Raw genomic sequence first — 20809 nt, forward strand, 5'->3', positions numbered from 1 at the left:
CCTTCAAACTATATACTGCATCCCGAAAGACCAGGTCACCAAGTTTACACTTCATTCTTACCGGTGAAACCGGGTATAAAAGTCATCACACCCTGTTTTAATAGTTAAAACTAGAGTTTAAGCCGCTAATATGCCCAAAAAAAAATATGAGGAACGTTTTAAAACAAAAATTAATAGTTGGTTGGGTCATGACATTAACCCAAATTAAAAAAAAAAAAGACAAAAAAGTAGGACCATGCATTCATATGATCAAATATGACTAGAAAAGCTAATATACATTTAAAATGACAAATGCCATGTATTATAATTATTTAATAAGCTACAAATATAATAGTATATAATTTCATTTCCTTGTTTTTTAATATTTTCTCTATTTTATTACTTTTAACAATAGTCGTTGAAATTTTGCATGAAGTTGTTGCATTAAAATGTGTTCTACAACATGCACATATGATGTTTGTTTCTAAAATTTGTATTTTTTTTTTTTTCATATAACATACACATTCTAACAAAAAGATTGCATATGCATGAAAGGGTTTTTACTATATACATGACATGTTGAATAAGGTATAACTTTTGGGCACTTCTTGACGCCAAACTACGATGCCTAACAAAAATGATGATGATTATGTACACTCCAAATATTTAGAAGAATATATGTTGTGAAAGTGTTATACTTATATATATACCTTGTATCAAATGGTAGTGAACTCCATGTATTATTCATGACAAATAATTCCTTAATGTCTAAATTTGTATTATAGGTGGAAGTAACTGATCATCAGAGATGGAAGAAATTTTGTGAAATGGAAAATAAGTAAATAACGTACTCTGAACATGTTAAACAAATTAAAGCAATATAATTTTATTTATGTGTTTATTCATTTTAGCTAATGTCGAAATTTATGTTTCATTGTAGGAGAGATTTTCTATTTAAAACATATATACATAAAATAATGTTAACATTGATTTTGATGGATTATAATCATTGTAGGCGAGGATACAGTTTGTATTTTACATATAATATTCTTCTTGATCATGTGTTGGCTCCTCTAATATAATATTTGAGAAAGTTTTTTTTTATATAATACTTGAGATAGAGTGTGGTTCTTCGTTTAGCTCCATGTTATACATGATAGAAAACGTATGATTGTTTAACATGAATCTGTCCTCCAATAATTGTAATAAACCCTTGATATACTACAATAAATGAAAATCTGACCTCCATTAATTGTAATAAACCCCTAATATACTACAATAAATGAAAATCACTATGTTCCATTTTATAGTAGATATCTAAGCCCTATTTGATATACATGTTTGATATACATTTGACTGAATCAAGTCAGACATTTTTGGCTGATTCGGTCAGCTAAAAGTGTTTGATTAGCAAAATTTCGATGACTGATTCGGTCAGCAAGATCTGAATGAGAAAGAGATGGAAGGATGGCTGACACAGAAATGAATAAAAGTTTTCCGGCACTACCTTTAAAAACTTGGTGCACACCAAATCAAAAGAAGGCAATAGGAATCAAAGCTATGACCTTAGGTTTACAAAGTCATATCTTTTCCACTATGCTAGAAGGTTTTTTAGTTATATTTGTTCAAATACTTTATATAATGTGTAACGCTGGTTATTATTATTAGTACTATTATTAGTAGTAGTATTATTAGTATTATTATTATTATTACTATTATTATTAGTATTATTAGTAATATTATTATTACTATTATTATTATTGTTATTATTATTATTATTATTATTATTATTATTATATCACATAAAAACAAATAGCACATCAGGGTAAAATAGTTATTTTGTATCGGTCAGTACGTTCAGTTAGATATAAAATCAAACAGATGATTTCTTACTCAGTCAGAATTTCTTACTCAGATAGATTTTTCTCAGTCAACACTTTCTCAATCAGCAACTATCAAACGGGGCCGAAGCCTTAGACAAAGTATTGTAAGTAATAGTAGTCCATGAAATATATTGAAAAATTAGTTGTATATAAAAAACATCTATAAATTTGTAAAACATGTAAATATGAAGTAGATTCAAAGATATATATATATCTAATGTAATATTCAAATATATGCAGTGAGAAGACACGACACAAATAGTCCAGGTACAAATGAAAGCTAAAGTAACACCATGAGTTTATTAACATTCTTTGACCAACAAATGATATATGGTAAATTGGGATGTCCATTTAGCTGACCCCTATTTATTAATAAGTTTCATAACTTGATAAATTTGACTTCATTTTTTCATAAATGAGGGTCAATTATCTCAAAGTTAACAATTTGTTTTGCCAATAAAATTTGATTATTTTAAAACAAATTTGTTACCAAATCTGGTAGAACTTGGTTTACGAAGATATCACATCCTTTCTCCGAGAGGTGGATACTATCCCAAAACAAGAACTTAGAGTCGTCGTGGCACGTTGTGCTAAGTTTGTTACATAAAACAAGTGTCTCAATCTCACCCGTTCCACAACAACCTTTATCTGTAACTTCCAAACCTAGCCAAAGGAAGAAAAGATGAAAATGAAGATGTTATTGTAATGTGAAAGTATATTGCAAAATTGATGATTAGATGAAAATATGCCTAGACACATAAAGTAAACTATGCAATTAATTGTATTTTTCTATAGTTAACTTCATTTATAAACATAGTTCATGTTATTTCTACCATTTGGTACTTATATATATATCCATACCATATTGGTGAGGGGCTTCAATGATTCTAATAAGAGGATTGTAGAAATCAACAAACGCAATCTTAGCTTGAGGAAGACTGCTTGCTAGAAATTGAAGTTGCTGTTTTAGCATGGCGTTGAATAATTGTACAGCTTTATTGTCCATTTCTGAGCAGGTTCGTAGTGCTCCTCCGGCTAAAGTTCTTTGTGCTGGTAAACAACCGACTGGGGGCCCACTAAGAACACCTATCCTTCTTGCTCCAAGTTTGTAGATTTCCTTGGATGAATTTTAAAGAACATTTGTGAATAATCTCATTTATGTATTTATGTATGTGCCTATGTTACACATTGGGACTAGTCCACTTAATTAAAATGGTGTCTAACAAAGTGTTTTAAACGCGAAGATCATGGATTCAATCCTAGAGATAAACTCATCAATCCGAATAAATAAAATTTCTTGAATTTTTGTATTAAGAAAAATCATATTCTTGAATTTTTTTACAAGATAATCACAAAAAATGACCATATATTTATGCAAAATATAGCTAATTTTCCAATTTTTAGGGAGTTATCAATTTGACCACCATCTCCAAAAATGGGGCACATTGGGTTCTAGAGAGTATACGACGTGGATTTGTCTCTTATATGCTCTCAACACATGAACATAATTCTTCCCCCTTTTAATATGAAATTAGGTATAAAACTCATTTGTTACATGAGTTTATTTTAAATAAAAAAAATAAAAAATTCTTAACATTTGAGAATTTTGAATTTATAAGAAAAAATAAAAAATATTAAATTATTAAAATTAAATTGTTTGTTTTTCTTTTAAAATAAAAAATAATTTAAATAAATAATAAAAGAAACTAATAAAATTTTAATTTAAAAAATTTGAAATTAGAAGGAAGTCAATTAATGAAATTGATTAGCATTTATTATTACACTTATTGTAATTATTATATTTAAATATTATATAAAAATTAATAAAATAAAAAAACCACAAAATGATACGTGGAGAAAAAATTAATTGAAAATAACCAAAAAATGACATATTACCAAATTAATTAAAGTATGACATGTATTAAAAAGATTTTTATTTATTAGAGAGGATGTTTACTATTATTATTATTTTTTTTTTCAACTTTTTTTTTTCAACTAAATGGCTCATTTTTATTTCCTTGTATCCTAATCTATTTTGCATTTGGTATTTTTCTTTTAACTTTCTTTTTATTTCAATAAAAAAGGGCTTTATTTTAGATTTAGGATCCGTTCTTGGTATCTTGTATATGTTCTTCAAATTTCAGAATACGTTTTTTACTTTGCCTATAATGTTTAGTCCAAAATCCGATTTTTGAACTTGAAATATACTTCTTTTGTCAGAACTAAGAGTTCTATGAAATGAACAAATTTGGAATTGATGGTCAGTTCTGTATTTGCAAAAAAAAAAAAAAATTGCTCGGTTATAAAAAATTTCATAATCATGTGGTCATTTTTTGTGCTAATCCCCTTATGTTCTCTGTTAAGAAAAGTATAATATGTGCGCAAACACATATTTGGTACAATTACTGACAAAAAAATATTCTTAAGGAAAACCGATAAAAGAGATATATTACCTGTACAAAATTAACAGCGAGCTTTACAAGCATCTTATCATAAGTTGGAACATCATATTCAACTTTTCTAATGGGAACTGTAGAGTAACTTATAAAAAAATCATTGGTGCTTGCTGAAATTAGATATACACTTTTGGTCAGTATAATCTGAGTAGCATCTTCACCCACCATCTTTTTGAGTTTCTCAATGTATTGTTTGAACATCTCAATTTGACCCGATAATGGTATAACAGACTATTTGCCATATAAATTCAAATTCACACACATAAGAGAATCTTTCAAGTGTTAGTGAAAAGGGTAGGAATGAAATAGTACAATTAATTAAAAGAAAACTTTGCATGCATACCGTTATTTTCGGGGTTATGGGATCATATCCAGTGCCACCAGAAGCAAAACTTACACCAGTTTGAAAATCATGATCTTGTATTACAGGTTCAAGATATGCCGGAAGATATTCCTTCACGCCTAGTGCCTTGACTTAGGATTACAAATCAAACAATTGTGGCTTTGTTAGATGAAATAATCAAAAAGTTCTTAATGGTGGCAGCGACTCAGATAGCCATGCATGATGCATCTTTTTTCTTATATAATCTTTATATCCTAACGCAGTTTGAGTTTAATCTAAATCTACCTTAGACTACAAGAAATTTGGGCAGTTGGGATGACATCAATAGGGGTGACACAAGCATCAAGGGTGACATCCACATGCATGCATTGGGAGTCTTAACGAAAGCTTTGTTGCCCCTAAAGTTGTCGCCAATGTGGTGAATGTTCTCAAGCTCCATATGTTAATTTTCTTTCGGTATGATTTAAGATATCCATCTTTTAGACAATCCAATGACTTTTGGGTTTTGTGTCTTTTTGGGCTTGGTTTCTTTAGTCAAGCCAAGAGCCGATATATATATATATATATATATATATATATATATATATATATATATATACTAGCCGTCTACCCGCGCAAAGCGGCGGGGCACGTGAGTTCTTTCGGTGATATGTTTCCATTACAAAATTGTTATGTTAAAAAAAAGTACATGTTGAAGACAATATAATCAAACTATGGTGTTATTTGTTACATCATGCATCAAATAACCAATAAAAAGCAACCAGTCAAGACGACACAAAATATTAATCGTGCAATACTTCTTTATACACCACATTTGCTGTATAAACCCCATCACCTTTTGAATTTTCGTTAGGCTTTACTAATACTTTTGTATTGCAACGTGAAACCCCTCTGGACAATGCAACATAAAGTTGTCCATGCGAGAATACTGGTTCTGGAAGATAGATACCTACATATGGAATTGTTTGTCCCTGAGCTTTATTGATTGTCATTGCAAAGCACAATCGAATAGGAAACTGTTTCCTCATTAGAGGATCGATGGTTGCTACTAATTGCTTGTAACTGGTATTGGTTTCATATCGATGGATGTGGATTCGCATATGAAATCAATTGTGTTCGCATCTATGAAATCAGTTCGCATATGACATCAATTGAGTTCGCATTTGGTTTTGTGGGTCAAAACAGTTCGCATAAGAAGTTCACGATTTGTTTGAGGTTAATTGATTTTGATTTCGCAAGCTTGGAGTCGGAGATCTGGATTGTGTTCGCATCTATAGAATGCGAGGAGAATTTAATGGTGATATTCAGTTCGCATTTGGTGACACAAGTACGTGGTTGATGATTTTTGGTTGGTTCGCATTTGAAATTAGTGGGTTTCGCATTTGGCTTCGTATCTGGGTTTCTCAAACAACTGAAATGCGAATATGAGACAATTGATTAATTTCTCAGTTAATGCGATGAAATGCGAATGAACTCAAAGACGGATGGATGCAAGATGCGAAGAATTTGAATGAAAATGCGAAGTTTTTAATGTATAAATGCGAATTGGGGAAGAAAGCTTAGAGTTTCGCATTTGGCACCTGATCTTTTCAAGAAATAATATAAGTGGTCCAACTTCGCAAAATGGGGTCATTTAATCAGAAAATCGATCATTCTTCAAATATGACATTTAATTAGAAAATCGATCTAAAAATGAGACATTTGGTGTTTATCGATTTTTCAGGGTCGACGGGTTGTATGAAAAGCGAAGGCTGAGTAATTGAAAATGAGAGGATCGATGGTTGTTGCTACTAATTGCTTGTAACTGGTATTGGTTTCATATCGATGGATGTGGATTCGCATATGAAATCAATTGTGTTCGCATCTATGAAATCAGTTCGCATATGACATCAATTGAGTTCGCATTTGGTTTTGTGGGTCAAAACAGTTCGCATAAGAAGTTCACGATTTGTTTGAGGTTAATTGATTTTGATTTCGCAAGCTTGGAGTCGGAGATCTGGATTGTGTTCGCATCTATGGAATGCGAGGAGAATTTAATGGTGATATTCAGTTCGCATTTGGTGACACAAGTACGTGGTTGATGATTTTTGGTTGGTTCGCATTTGAAATCAGTGGGTTTCGCATTTGGGTTCGTATCTGGGTTTCTCAAACAACTGAAATGCGAATATGAGACAACTGATTAATTTCTCAGTTAATGCGATGAAATGCGAATGAACTCAAAGACGGATGGATGCAAGATGCGAAGAATTTGAATGAAAATGCGAAGTTTTTAATGTATAAATGCGAATTGGGGAAGAAAGCTTAGAGTTTCGCATTTGGCACCTGATCTTTTCAAGAAATAACATAAGTGGTCCAACTTCGCAAAATGGGGTCATAAAAAGACAAAAGTGCAGAATTTTCATTTCGCATCCCTGTAGTCTTCGCAAAATGGAAAATTTTACCCAGTTTCGCATTTGGGGTAAATTTTTTTGAGAAATTGGAATATTTTCAAACTTTTTTTCTTAAAAAAAACACATTGTCTTCGTCTAAGAGAGGGAGAAAAACGATTAGGGTTTATAAGGGAAATACTTCATGGCAGTGGGATTTATAGCAGGGTTTATAAGGTGGAGAGAACAAACACACGTCTGCTATGAGATATTTTAATCAGCTGCAAATGCAACATTTAAAGGATATTTGTTGAAGCGTATTAGGATGAAAAGGTTTTAAATTTTGAATGACCATGAAATTAGGATTTTGCTGAGAAATATAAGGAATCAAAACAAATTTAAAATTTAATATTATTTTATTAATGGTTGTTTGTAATATTAGCTTAATCGTTTGTACGTCTTAAAAAAATAATATTATTATATTCAATCTATTTATAGAAATAGTTAGATTTCTTTTATAAGTAGTAAAGATATATATATATATATATATATATATATATATATATATATATATATATATATATATATATATATATATATATATATATATATATATATAAAAGCTAAACATGCATGGTCAACCATCGACACATATTTTTTAATTTTTATATGAGATGTCAGATAAAATTTTAAAAGTTATAGAAAAAAAAAACATGAAATATGGAAGACACCAATAAGGGCAACATATTAAGGACAACAATGTAACATTAGTGACAACTCAACAGCAGTGACATTTTACTGGTTAAGACAATAGGGACGACTTTGAAATTTATCCACGGCACCCATGTTACCTTTATTGACTTAATTTCTTGTGGTGTGGCCAATATGACAAATGAGATTTTATTGTGTTTCAGTTAGGTAAAGAATGTACATCAAAATAGAGGGTGGCTTCTTGACTTTTGCAAAACAAAAATAACAACGTTAACGAAGAGCCGTAAATAAAATGTCATGTGTTTGATTTTAGATGATTGTACTATACAATTGTATAAGAATAATTTGTAGTGTATGGTTAAAAAGTGTTATGTATAGACCAATGTCCTTTTTCTAATGTCTACAAAACAAATACATTACGAATTTTGGATAATAATTAGGTTTTAATATTTTATTTATCGGGGTTTGTCTATGAATACTTTGATAATATTGGTAGAAATGTTTTCCTTCATAATATTTTCGGCTGATAATGTGAAAGTATATATACCATGGATTATGATTTTGTATGTGGTTTAAAAATGATAAATTAAAATAAACATAATGATAAGTTGGTGATCAAACATCGCAATTATTAGAATAGTTGAGTTCGTCCTTTTATGAAATTGTTGAATTATGAAAACACTAGTGTGCAAAAAACTGTATTGATAACTATTGATTCAATATAAAATCTATGCTTATCCTTTTTGATAGATTACTTTTTCATCGAAACAGAGAAATTAAACGGGAGTTGGGAACTTGATTATCGATCTAAAACGGCTAAAAGTTTAATTTAAACATATCACGTATATAGCTTGAACGATGTGTAGTAGTCCATGTTAGGTTGAGGCATGGAGAGAGCATGCATAGATTGAGATGAAATCTTGTGTGCAAAATGTTTAAGATATATGATAGAAAAAAGAGAAAAATACCAAAAAAGTCAGCTAGTGATTTCCCATTGGTGAACCTTCCCGTTGCTTTTCCATCCACAAAGTCCTTTCCGTAGGGGTAAAAGTTAGCCTTGGTGATAGTCTTGATATAGTTATTATTACCCTGATCCAAGTAGGAGTCTCCGAATGCAATAACTGCTGGAATAGAGACATTTTCAAGTAGATTTATTGTGCCCTTGCTGTAACAAATATAAATAGTAGAAAACAGATAGTAGAGAACGACATTCATTACTGAGGGATGCATTGCGAATCAGTATAAAATTTAAGAAAGAGAGATAAGAAAAGATATGAGCTATATATTTAAAATGTCATCAAAGACTCGCTTATGTAGAGATGATTATATGACTTGTATTATACACATATAATATATGTAGTCACTTTCTCAATAAATACCTACATTTGTGGTTGCGTGTCATATTCCACTTTGTTCAACTACACGTATATATTTTTATTTATCTATTATGTTGGACCGGATGTTACTAGAAGCTGTAATTAGAGTCTTTAATTCAGAGAAAGGAAATTAAAAAATCATTTAACAGATCTTACGCAAATATGTTTAAAATTAACCCAGGTATAGACGGATTTTACTAACTTGGAACGAGATAGTAGCTACTAACCATTAACCATCTGTTCAAAAATAAAATTCATTTTAGAGATCTAACATATGTTTAGAACTAATCGATTTTAAAATTTGTATCAATTTCTAATGAATTCTGAAAAAACAATGATTAAATTAACATCTTCAACTATACGTTGTCATCTACAACAAGTAATTGAGGCCATTTATGTTTTTTACTTTTTTTTTAATTATTTTTTTAATGGTTAGCATTTAGAAATTAATATCACTAAGTTAATAGAAATGCTTAGGTTATAATCTAAAATTTATAATCTAAAAAGCAAAGCCTCTTTCAAATAGACTTAAGTGTTGGTTTTTTCAAAGCAAAAGTTTCTAAAATCTATCGATCAACTCCAGAAGAGGTGGATCAAATGACTATAACCTGTAATAAAAAATCTTTTCGTTTTATAAAATATCTAAACTATTGCAAAAAACTAAATTTTAAATAAATTAATTTCACAAACTTAAAATGAAATTTTAACACTGATTACCAAAATAAATATTAATATTCATAACTCAATCCTTTTTTTCTTTAAATGTAATTCAAATTTTATACTCGAATATCAAAACATCAACATTCGATTACCAAAATAAATATTAATATTAGACACATATCCAATTCAATATTCTGATCAAATATTGCACCTCAGTTGATTTCTTGGGATGAAAGTGTGATAACACCTCTTTCCATTTTGTAATCAATAATTGAATACAAACCGAATGAAAGCTCTATGACACTATGACAATCATATATGTATAAGTGTATGCATAATCAGAATTTCCTTAAGATCATGAATGCATAATGTAAAAACTATAACTCAATTATCATGGTGATCATCAAGAAATCCTTTAAATTGAAAAGAACTATTAATTATTTTCCATCATTTATCATCTGGAAATCCCATGAGTTTCTTCAAATTACTAAACAAACAATAACCAAAAAGGAAAATCCTGAGATGAATTATTATCATTGTTATTGTCAATTGCTAATTTACAAACTGCTTAAAAGACTTAGCAGATAATGAATGAAAGTTGGAGCTCCAATCTGAAATGAATTCTTTAGCCAACCCTCATTTTTCATCTTCCTCCATTTGATCTCATTTTATCCTCAATTCCTCTTTCCCCAATCCAAGGTACAAGCACTGTTTTGTATACAAGAGCTAGTTGCTCGTTTTCCTGGCTTCTTGAGGCGAATGCGGCACAGTCGAAGAAACCGGAGACGGAGGCGAAGATGACGGCCGCGGCGGCGTTCCAGACAGGATCAGAACTAGAGGACTTCGTTGTCGATTAAAACCCTAATCGATTTCATCAAATATTAAAACCCCAATCGATTTAGGCACAAATAGAAAAGAAATTAAAAGAAAAAAGAACTACCTTTCGTTTTTCATGATGAAAAAGCCGACGAGAATGATTGAGATGGTGAGGGCGAGGACAACAACGACGAGTGTAGGAAGAACCCATGGGCTGAAGAGGAGGCCGGAAGGAATAAGAATTGTTCTTTGTTTGAGTAGTGTTTTTTGTTTGAGTCTCATTCTTTTTTTTAGGTTAGGAAGAGGTATGAAGAGCCTAGCCCGTTGTTGTGTGGTGCAGAGGACGCACATAAAATTTTCAGCCAAAAGTCTTCTAAAAAATAAATTGGTGCGAAAATAAAAGTGTTGTGCATGTATTGTGCCATATAGCAATAAGTGGTCAGAAAATGTTTTTTAAAAAAAAAAACAAACAACACCTTAATCTCAGTGTTGACAACACGTACCATACATGTAAATTGTTCACATGCTTCGTTTAAGTATCTAAATTCTTACATGTGTAATGTATAAGCCTCTTGATGTGGGTTCCCATTTACCAAAAGACATAACATGTATAATAAAGAACACGCGCCTCAACGTGGAACACAAGCATAAACGATTACGGAGTAAAGTAGCATTGCATGTGTGGTCTTTATAAATTTAATATATGGAGTTGGTTGAGTATGTCCAGCAAGAGAATTTATAATGATGTGAACGACGATTTTAAGATATTTTACTATTTTGAGAAAACTTATAGATTTAATAAATGCAGTCGGTTGATTATGTCCAGCAAGAGAATTTATATGCAGTCGGTTGCCGTTTTTTGTGATTTTAATCGATGTGGTTCTAAAATTCCAACTGTCATTGTTTTTTCATGATGGTTTTGGTTCCTTCCACGCTCAAAGAACTAACCTGCCCTTAATTTAATTTTTTTTTTTCTGTTAAAGTAACTAATTTAATTCAGATTGTTCCATGTACCAGGTGATTTCCATGTATTGTCTTAAAAAAAATCTGTACTTTTGTTATTCAAGTTCATGGTACATTTTTTTGGTGATATGATGGTACTTCGCAATAAATATTTTTCAATTAAATGATTGGAAGTCGGTCCTAACATATTTTTAAGGCCGGAACAAAAACATAAAAAAGACACATTAGTAATACATTTGGAAAAATATATTGTCAAAAGGATAATGGTTTAAAAGAGTAACATATTATTAAGTTTGTAAATTAAATCATTATTACCGGTTGATGTCATATTTGCTGATATGGCTGCATATATGGATAATCATTCAAAGAAAATACTCCTACACGGAACATCTCTGAGTTCCATCGATTATAATACAATACATAGCACTAAATTAAATAAAAAAAAAAAAAACTTTTGAACCCATACCCAAAATCGAAGAAGATGTCGACTCCCAGTTCATCTGGTTCCATCACAAAAAAAGATGATTTTTGTGATTGTCGACTCCCAATTCGAATACGCACATCCAAGATTAAAGACAACCCTAACAAAAAGTTCAATGTTTGCCCTAATTCTCTAGTATATCGATCTTGATTTCCCTCAGTACATTTGATTTTCCTTCTAATAAATAAATATATTGAGCTTCTTACCATCTTTATATTTGACTTCGAAGAAACTAGGTAAGAAGTGTAAGTATTAGGAATGAATTGATGAATCTGTGACTGGGAATCTGGATTTTAAACAAGGGCTTGAAGCAGTTAAAGAGGATGTTGTGTATTTGAAAAAATAAGTTCAATAGTTGAAGAATAAATCACATAGTTATAGGGTTGAAATCAGTTGTAATATTATCTAAAAACAGTTGAATGGAGTTTAGTATGAAGTATGAATTTTGGTAGTTTGAATATATTGAATGGTTTATATGGAATGTTGGGTTGGTATTGAATGAAATGTTGCATGATACACATTTGAATGTAATTTACATTGAATTTGGTTGTAATTTCTACAACTGAAAGACAAGGACAATGATAGAAACAAATGTGATTCCCAGTAGACAATAAACATATGATTTCCATAAGAACAATATTCTTAATAAACTAATGCATTAGTGCCAATAAATATTGAAAAAGACAAAACATAATTGATATGGGATACCAATCTGATTCCATTACTAAAAGCTATCAAAAGTTGCTATGTTACAAGAAATGATAATATTGTCAATTACATCAAAAGTTGGCCAAATTATCAAAAGAAAGTCACCATACATAGTGTATTATTGCATACTTCCAAAGCAAAAGAAAACAAGTAACCCTAATCATTCTAAAGTAATTGGGTTGTTCTAGTTCACTCCATTGTCATCCTTTTGAAAAACATGCTTCCTTATTTGTACCTTGTTGGTTCTATCTGAAGGCTTCCACGCTCTAACACCAAGGATATTAGGCACACTAACACCAATATTCACAAGCACTAGGTTAGAAATTACTATATTTACAGGATCTTGGTTGACAAGTACTTCATTCACATGATCTTGATTCACAGGGACATTCTCTTGAATCACAGGCTCTTGATTGACATGCTTTTGAGTCATATGATCTTGATTCACATGTGTTGGAGTACTTCGAGCTGAAGTTCTTGGACTTGCTTGTGAAGGACGTTTTTTTGCATTACTCTTCTTTCTTGGTTTACTTAGACATGCTTTTGAAGGACCCCTCACCGGACATGTAGCTTTGTTGTCTCTAGTTTCATTATAAATTGTACATTTGTGCTGTGACAACCCGAAATTTCTACTTGTAAAGTCAATCAATGCAATCCAAATGCAGACTTGTATCTATTACATTTTTAGCCTTGCTAAAGGTTATTCTAGGAGTTTTTAAGCCTTGTACACTTAGGAGTTAATGCTAGGAAGTGTGGATAAGGAATGTATGGTTTTCAATTTGATCCAAGATCATCCATCAAGGGATGTTTACGACCTAAAGTAGGTTGACGGCCGTAAACACAAGCTTGGCCGTAAACCCCTTCCTTCTAGTATAGAATTCCTTCATTATTTCTTCATTTCTCACACCTTCAAGTCAAGAACTCTCAAACTCTCTCAAGTATCATCAAGAACACTCTTCTTTCTCTTCAAAATCGTAAGTGGTTCTTTCATATTTACTTGATCTCCTTCTTATTCACGTGAAGCTCTTTGATTTCAGCAATGAATTCCAAACTTTTGGTTTAGATCTTCAGATCATCATCTTTTCACATAGAACACCAAGAACACACACCTGTTCTTGGGTCGTAAACTCCTTAAAAGCTTCCAAAACGTAAGTATCCTTTCCATATACTTGTTATATCTTGAATCCCTATGAAACAAACACCCTTTAAGCGTGAATTAAGATCCAAAATGCAAGATCTTCAAGTGTTTACCACCGTAAACATTTCTTGTGGCTATGAACCCTTCTTAAGATCTTGATATGGTCGTGAACCTTCATTCCTTGACCGTAAACTCTTCATAGGATCAAGCCTTGGGTCGTAAACACTTCATGTGTGGCCGTAAACACATCTATGGCCATAAAAACTTATAATGTGGTCGTGAACACCCTTTTATACAATCACATGTGATTGTAACACTTCATTTCAAGTGTTCCCTAGTCCCTAAGGTTGTTCCCTTACATGATTGGTGGTTATGTACACTAATTATATACATATATGTGTCATTATATGCTTAATATGATCTGTTTGTTCTCAAGACTTCACTTGGCATACTTAGCATGCTATATCCATTTCCCATAGGAATCACTCACTAGTAGGTGAGTTCATACCCCTAAACTTATCTTTTAATGACTTTAAATACTTTTATGCGGGGGGGGGGGGGGGGGGGGGGAATACAAGTAGAAAACAATATAGTTGTATAATCAATCGCATGTGATTTATAACTATCCACAACAAGAGATTCCTTATACTTCAAAACTATGTTACCAAACCAACTATTTCATATCTTTTTATATACTGACATTAAGTCATCAATAATCATTCAAATGGTTAAAACTCTTTTTATATAATAAACTCTTTAAATGTATTACAAACTCTTTTAAACTTATATATTGTCAAAATCATGTCTATATGGATGCAGTTATATAAACAAGGTTTAAATGGTTTAGGACTGATAATTCGCTTTATTTCTTTTTCCTTGTTTGGATGTGGACTTAAGATATCGGTGCTTTGTCTGAATGTCATTTAAATCTTAGTTATATGTTATGTATATGTATGTTGATATAAAAGTACTTCTGATCAATTCAATACCTTTGGGTAGCAAAAGTGTACAAACATGATCAGTCATTCAATTACATAGCTTAGTGGTACACTATAATTGGTATAGTTTACGAGGTTACTATTTACTATTTCTTGAAAAATGAAACTTACATGAATCAGTACTTACATGAGTTAGTTCTTACATGAGTCAGTTCATACATGAGTCAGTTCAAACATACAATAACAAGAATAGAAAGGAACATACAATAACAAGATCAGAAAGGAACATAGAATAACAAGAGCAGAAAGGAGCATACAATAACAAGAACATAAAGGAACATATAGTAACAAGATCAGAAAGGAACATTCAATAACAAGAACAGAAAGGAAAATACAATAACAAGAACAGAAAGGAACATACATCCTTTTACAAAATCAGATAACAATAAAGTGAGATACTACTTCACGACATAACAATATACTTGTTATGTCGCGTTTTGTAACAAGAGTCTCCTGGAGGGAGAGAGGGCATTGTGTATATAGATCTATACGGGACTGACAATCCCACATCCCAACTGTTAGCTACAGTCAGGCAGGCGAGCCAATGGGTGACAAATGTCACATTAGTTTCAATGTCAGCAGGTCATCATGTTAAATACTCATCAATCAGTATGGTTATAACCACATCACATTTTAACCTAAATAAACACATTGGTTTTAAGGTAGTTAGTGCTTTAGTAGTTATTTTAAACAACTTTACTTACACTTTCATTTTCCCATTACATTCATATAGTGATATTCTCACATAAAAGGTAATGTAAACTATTTTGTAGTACTGATAATCATAAACTTGGGAAAAACATTCATTTTTACTATTACAAGTACAAACATACATCTTACATCATTTTTAAAGAGAAATAACATACAAAGCAGTTGAGTCATGGTAGAAGACTACTTTTACAAGAAAATATAGGATTTTCTTGGAAGTACACAAACATTTACATCAAAACACTTACCAACATGTTCATCAAACTAATGCAAACATTTAACACAAAAATACTTATGAACTCACCAGCTTAAATGATGATCTACGCTTTCAAAATAAGTTGTATTCTCAAGTTGCCAATAGATAGGTATATTGGACCAGGTTTTGAGAAGACGGAGCATGTTCAAGATCCGTCTTTTATTTTGATATATATATATATATATATATATATATATATATATATATATATATATATATATATATATGGTGTCTTACAAATACATTCAGAACACACATGTATAACTTATACTATTAATGCAATCTATGATGTTGTTGCTTGTTTTATAATTATGCATTGTTATGTTACTGAACATGACGCCCTCTGCCCCCCCCCCCCCCCCGAACGTTTCCACCGTTCTGGTTTGGGGGTGTGACATGTGTTGAATACATGCCCTGTTTATAGTATGTCTTTATCGAGTTCATTTTCTGCTTATTCTCTTTTTCTTTTCACACATGGCCTAATAGGCCCTAAGAAATACAAATTTAGTAAACCACTATGCAACATATTCCTCTAAATCAAGATTCAAAGAAGATATGGCCCATAATGAAAGCACATAATCAATCCTTATCAATTTCCAACCTCTACATCCACATCCTTTTTTCTCCAGGTCACCACCATACCATTCATTACCTTGCAGAACTTCAAACTGTTTGTATCCACTAACATACGGAGCCCAGAATCAGCCATTACAAAAAGTTAGTTAACACTTGCATGTACAAAAATTAAGTAAAAAATATATTGTCACTAACATTCTCAACTTCTTTAGTTCACCAAGCTTTTTTCTGATAGTTGGAAAAATTGCCAAATTCCAGCTCCATCCTTTCCCTTTCTGCATGTACAATCTCTCCATCACAAACACCCTTATGTTCTATAACATTGTGATTAATGGCTTCTTTCTAGCTTCTTTAATAGCAACATTGAAGAACTCAGAAACACCATTTTCCATTGCACGACATCCCACTCCCACCTTAAAAAGATCTCTTGAACAATAGTTAGGCTCCCTTCTAATGTGATAATTATATGCCCCTACATCAAAGCTCTTGACCTCTTCTATTGCAAGTTCATCTTTATGAATGGTCATTTCCTTTACAACCCTCTAAAAATGTTTTATGTAGCACCCAGCTTTAAAATTTTTATGGAAATTAACAAGGATGTGCCTAGAATACAACATATTCTCCACTTCTGGATATCTTTCTTTCATAGCCTCCATTATAACATGCATTTATTTGGAATGTTAGTATGTGTAAGAGGTAATTTGTTTATATGTACCTTGTGTCCATCTGACATCAATGTGATTCTGTTACCACTTACCCATTGATCTATGTCTTCCATTAGATTGTCTAAGAACCACTTCCATGTACTATTGTTCTCAACATTCACTACTACACAGGCTATTGGGTATATGTTATGGCTGCCATCCCTGCTTACTGCTAATAAGAGCTCCCCTTTACATATGTATCCCATCTATCCCAATAACCTTCCTACACACATCTAACCAGCCATCAACCACTCCTTTAAAACTCACATAGAACCTTTCAAACACCATAATAGAATTACTTTAAGGCTACAGATACACTTCAACATGAGATCCTAGGTTTACCCTTTAATTTCAGCTCCATATTCCCATAACTTAGAGTAATGATCCTTCAAATCACCCTCAATTTGACATAATGGAACTCTTTTTGCATTCCTACATTGTCCAACACTGACATTTATGTTGAATAACTTGGATATAATGACTTTCATATTCCTTAGACTCATTTTAGGGGACTCCAATATATTAGTGACAAACTATTTGTAAGTAACAATTAACCCAAGTTTGAATGACCTTGAGTAACTATGGACTTCTCTAAGGGACTTTATTTGAAATTTTGTCACACCCCCGAACCATCAGAAAAACAATGGCGGAAACGTCCGGTGGTGGCGACTTCATTCGCAGTATCACAACAATTGTATCATAGCAATCAAAGTAAACACAACCATTACATTACAATTTGAATATTCACATTTGTTTGAAAACATAGTTTGTACATAACATTATATAACAAAAGATAAAGACATGACTTCAAAAATGCTCCGTCTTCTCAAAAAAGACGTGTCTATCGTTGCCCTGAGAATACAAGCGGTTTTGAAAACGTATCATCATAAAGCTGGTGAGTTCATAAGCATGTTTTTGTATTGAAAACTAGTCACTGAATTTGTATAAATGTTTTCTTTCCGTTATAAGTAAATATTGTTTGTATCGAAATCCGTTGTTAACAAGTTCTGAAATTTGTATGCATGCTTACCAAGAAAATCCAATATTATCTAACATGTTTGTTGGTTTTTGTATGGAAAGTATGTTCTGTTTGAAAAACCCTGGCAACCACCAATATGTAATGTAAGTTTTGTTCGTAAACCCTGGAATACCATCCAATATCTATAGTAGTTTTATTACATAAAATAAAACTATAGTGTTTATCCCTGGAATACCCTCTAGTAAGTAGATAAGTAGTTTTATTATTTAAAATAAAACTATAGATGAAAGAAATCGCGCAAACAATGATTAGTGTATACTTATTGTGAGTTGCATAACCATACTAATATGACTGATGACCTCCTTGACGTTTCTTCAGGCGTCGCACGATTACAAAATTTGTCACCCCAGGCGTGCCCGCCTAACTGTAGCTAACAGTTCAGGTGTGGGATTGTCGGTCCCGAATTGATCTATCCACAAATTTCACGCTCTCCCTCCAGGAGACTTTGGTTATACTACCGATGAGGATTTATTGGTACCCCGAGGGGCATAACGAAGATAGTCTCATAATCCTGTATTAACTAGTTTACGTGTGTGTTCGGTTGTTCTCAAGTTCGAAATCGTTTGTAACGGTGTAGAGTATAAATAATTATACATAAAATAATTATTTAGCATGATACTCTAGTTTTGTATTCGTAGTAATGGATAAACTAAATCTGACATAGTTTATATGTTTGACTTGCATGAAGTTTGAATCTGTAAGGCTGGTAATGAAATCCCAAACTACACCTATTATAGTTTGAATGGTTGTTACGTTCGTGTAAGGTTTTGAAACCATGCAATTATAAATTGAAAACATCCCTTATGCTCCGCATAATACAAAAGCGATAATTGTATCTAAACGTTTGATAAAAAATCGTTGTAATTGCATCAGTTTGTAAGTTATGAAAACCTTTTATGTTTAGCTTGTATTCCCCCCTGAAAACATGAAAAACTCAGAAAAGTGTAGGGCTATGAACTCACAATTTATCGTAGGATCCGAATGTTCGATTGGTTGTGAGCGTCGATTGTCAACCGATGTTTTGTTCGCGTGTGGACCCTATGAACATATATTGCATATATATATATATATATATATATATATATATATATATATATATATATGTATGTATTAGATTTAGTATCCCATGACACATCACGATGGAAAACCATCCTAAATACTTGGAATCTCTAGAACTAAGTGTTTTATGTCCCATACTTAGTGATCTTTACAAGTTTAAGGCCAAATATGAGCATTAGAGTGGGTGTATGGCCATAAAGGTGAGTGTGCGGCCAGGGTATGCAGCCAGACTGTGTGTGCGGCTGCATACAGGAGTGTGCGGTCATAGAGAGTGCGTGTACGGCAGCACACAGGAGTGTGCGGCCGTACACTCATTATTTGAGCCCGAAATGTCGATTTTCGAGGTGATTCAAGTTCTAAACCAAGTCTAATTTCCAATATACGGGGCAAAACTTTCATTTTGGACGGTATTTGAGTGTGTGCGGCCACCTTATGAAGGTGTGCGGCCGCACTCCTTCAAAGGATGAAGAACATGAAGAACATGTAGAGTTTTAGGACTAGATTTTGGTGTTTTACTGTTATAACAAGCTAGATGATGGTGTTAATCACGTTTTTGAGGTCCTTAGAGTGTTATTGGATGAGATATTTAGAGAGAGAAAGTAGAGAGGGAAAGTAGTGTGCAACCAAAAAAGAAAAAGTGAATGAAAGGGGGTCCTCTCCTATATATAGGGTCGAGTGTGTGGCTGGGGGTGTGTGTGCCGCTGGCTAGCCACACACTCGGGTGTGCGGCCGCACACACCTACTTTGGTGTGATTGGCTCAATTTTGCGATGCTACACACTTTCTAACCCTTCTTAAGACTCATATCTAGGCTATACTAAGCCTAAAACAATCATATGGACCCACAATTTCGCTAAAAGATGATAAATTCGAGTGTAATATTGATATACAGGTCACTTGTAGAGGATAAAAGTTTTAGTTTGTCACATGATCCCCCCGTTAGAGAAAATTTTGTCCCGAAATTCAAGAATATGGATACAAATCATGGATTTGGAAAAAGATGAGGGTAGTTCTGTTTCATTGAATCCTCGCGTTCCCAAGTGAATTCAGGTCCCCTCTTGGCATTCCAGCGAACCTTCACTATCGGGATGCGGCTTTGCTTTGTTCGTTTGACCTCCCGGTCCATGATTTCGATTGGTTCTTCCACAAAGTTCAAATTGTCGTTGATTACGATCTCATCGAGAGGAATTGTAAGGGTTTCATCGGACATGCATTTCTTAAGATTTGAGACGTGGAAGACGGGATGAATGCTAATGAGTTCATTTGGTAAACGAAGTTTGTAGGCTACGGGACCAATCCTAGCAAGGATTTTGAATGGTCCTATGTACCTCGGGTTCAGATTTCCATGTTTTCTAAAGCATATCATGCCTTTCCAAGGCAAGACCTTCAGCAGAACACGGTCTCCAACCTGGAATTCCAAGGGTTTTTGTCGTTTATCGGCGTAGCTCTTTTGTCGTTCTCGTGAAGCTTTTAGTCGTTAGCAGATTTGTATGATCTTTTCGGTGGTTTCACGGATGATTTACGGAGCAGTGAGAGTGCTATCCGAGACTTGCCCTTTGGCTAGCTGCGTGTCGCCCACCTCAGCCCAAC

At 32.6% G+C, this 20809-nt stretch overlaps 1 protein-coding gene across 1 annotated transcript; it reads right to left on the bottom strand.

Annotated features, from left to right (window-relative positions):
* Nucleotides 1-2160: 2160 nt before the first annotated feature.
* Nucleotides 2161-9034, bottom strand: LOC145030700 (GDSL esterase/lipase EXL3-like). Its single transcript, XM_078979098.1, has 5 exons — nucleotides 8707-9034; nucleotides 4662-4792; nucleotides 4316-4549; nucleotides 2724-2979; nucleotides 2161-2525 (listed from the first exon to the last, which is right to left on the bottom strand). Exons 1-5 carry the CDS (start codon nucleotides 8966-8968, stop codon nucleotides 2335-2337), a joined length of 1074 nt encoding a protein of 357 aa, XP_078835224.1. The 5' UTR covers nucleotides 8969-9034; the 3' UTR covers nucleotides 2161-2334.
* Between the last annotated feature and the right edge of the window lie 11775 nt (nucleotides 9035-20809).

This window comes from Lactuca saligna, chromosome 2, assembly GCF_052625555.1.
Source record: "Lactuca saligna cultivar CGN05327 chromosome 2, ASM5262555v1, whole genome shotgun sequence".
NCBI lineage: Eukaryota > Viridiplantae > Streptophyta > Magnoliopsida > Asterales > Asteraceae > Lactuca > Lactuca saligna.

What these genes read in the sequence shown, in the direction of transcription:
- LOC145030700 (XM_078979098.1), bottom strand. Translation starts at nt 8,968, where the DNA reads ATGCATCCCTCAGTAATGAATGTCGTTCTCTACTATCTGTTTTCTACT. An exon ending in ATCACTAGCTGACTTTTTTG is followed by an intron (nt 4,793 to 8,706) that starts GTATTTTTCTCT and finishes TGTAATCCTAAG; the next exon opens with TCAAGGCACTAGGCGTGAAG. An exon ending in CCATAACCCCGAAAATAACG is followed by an intron (nt 4,550 to 4,661) that starts GTATGCATGCAA and finishes TATGGCAAATAG; the next exon opens with TCTGTTATACCATTATCGGG.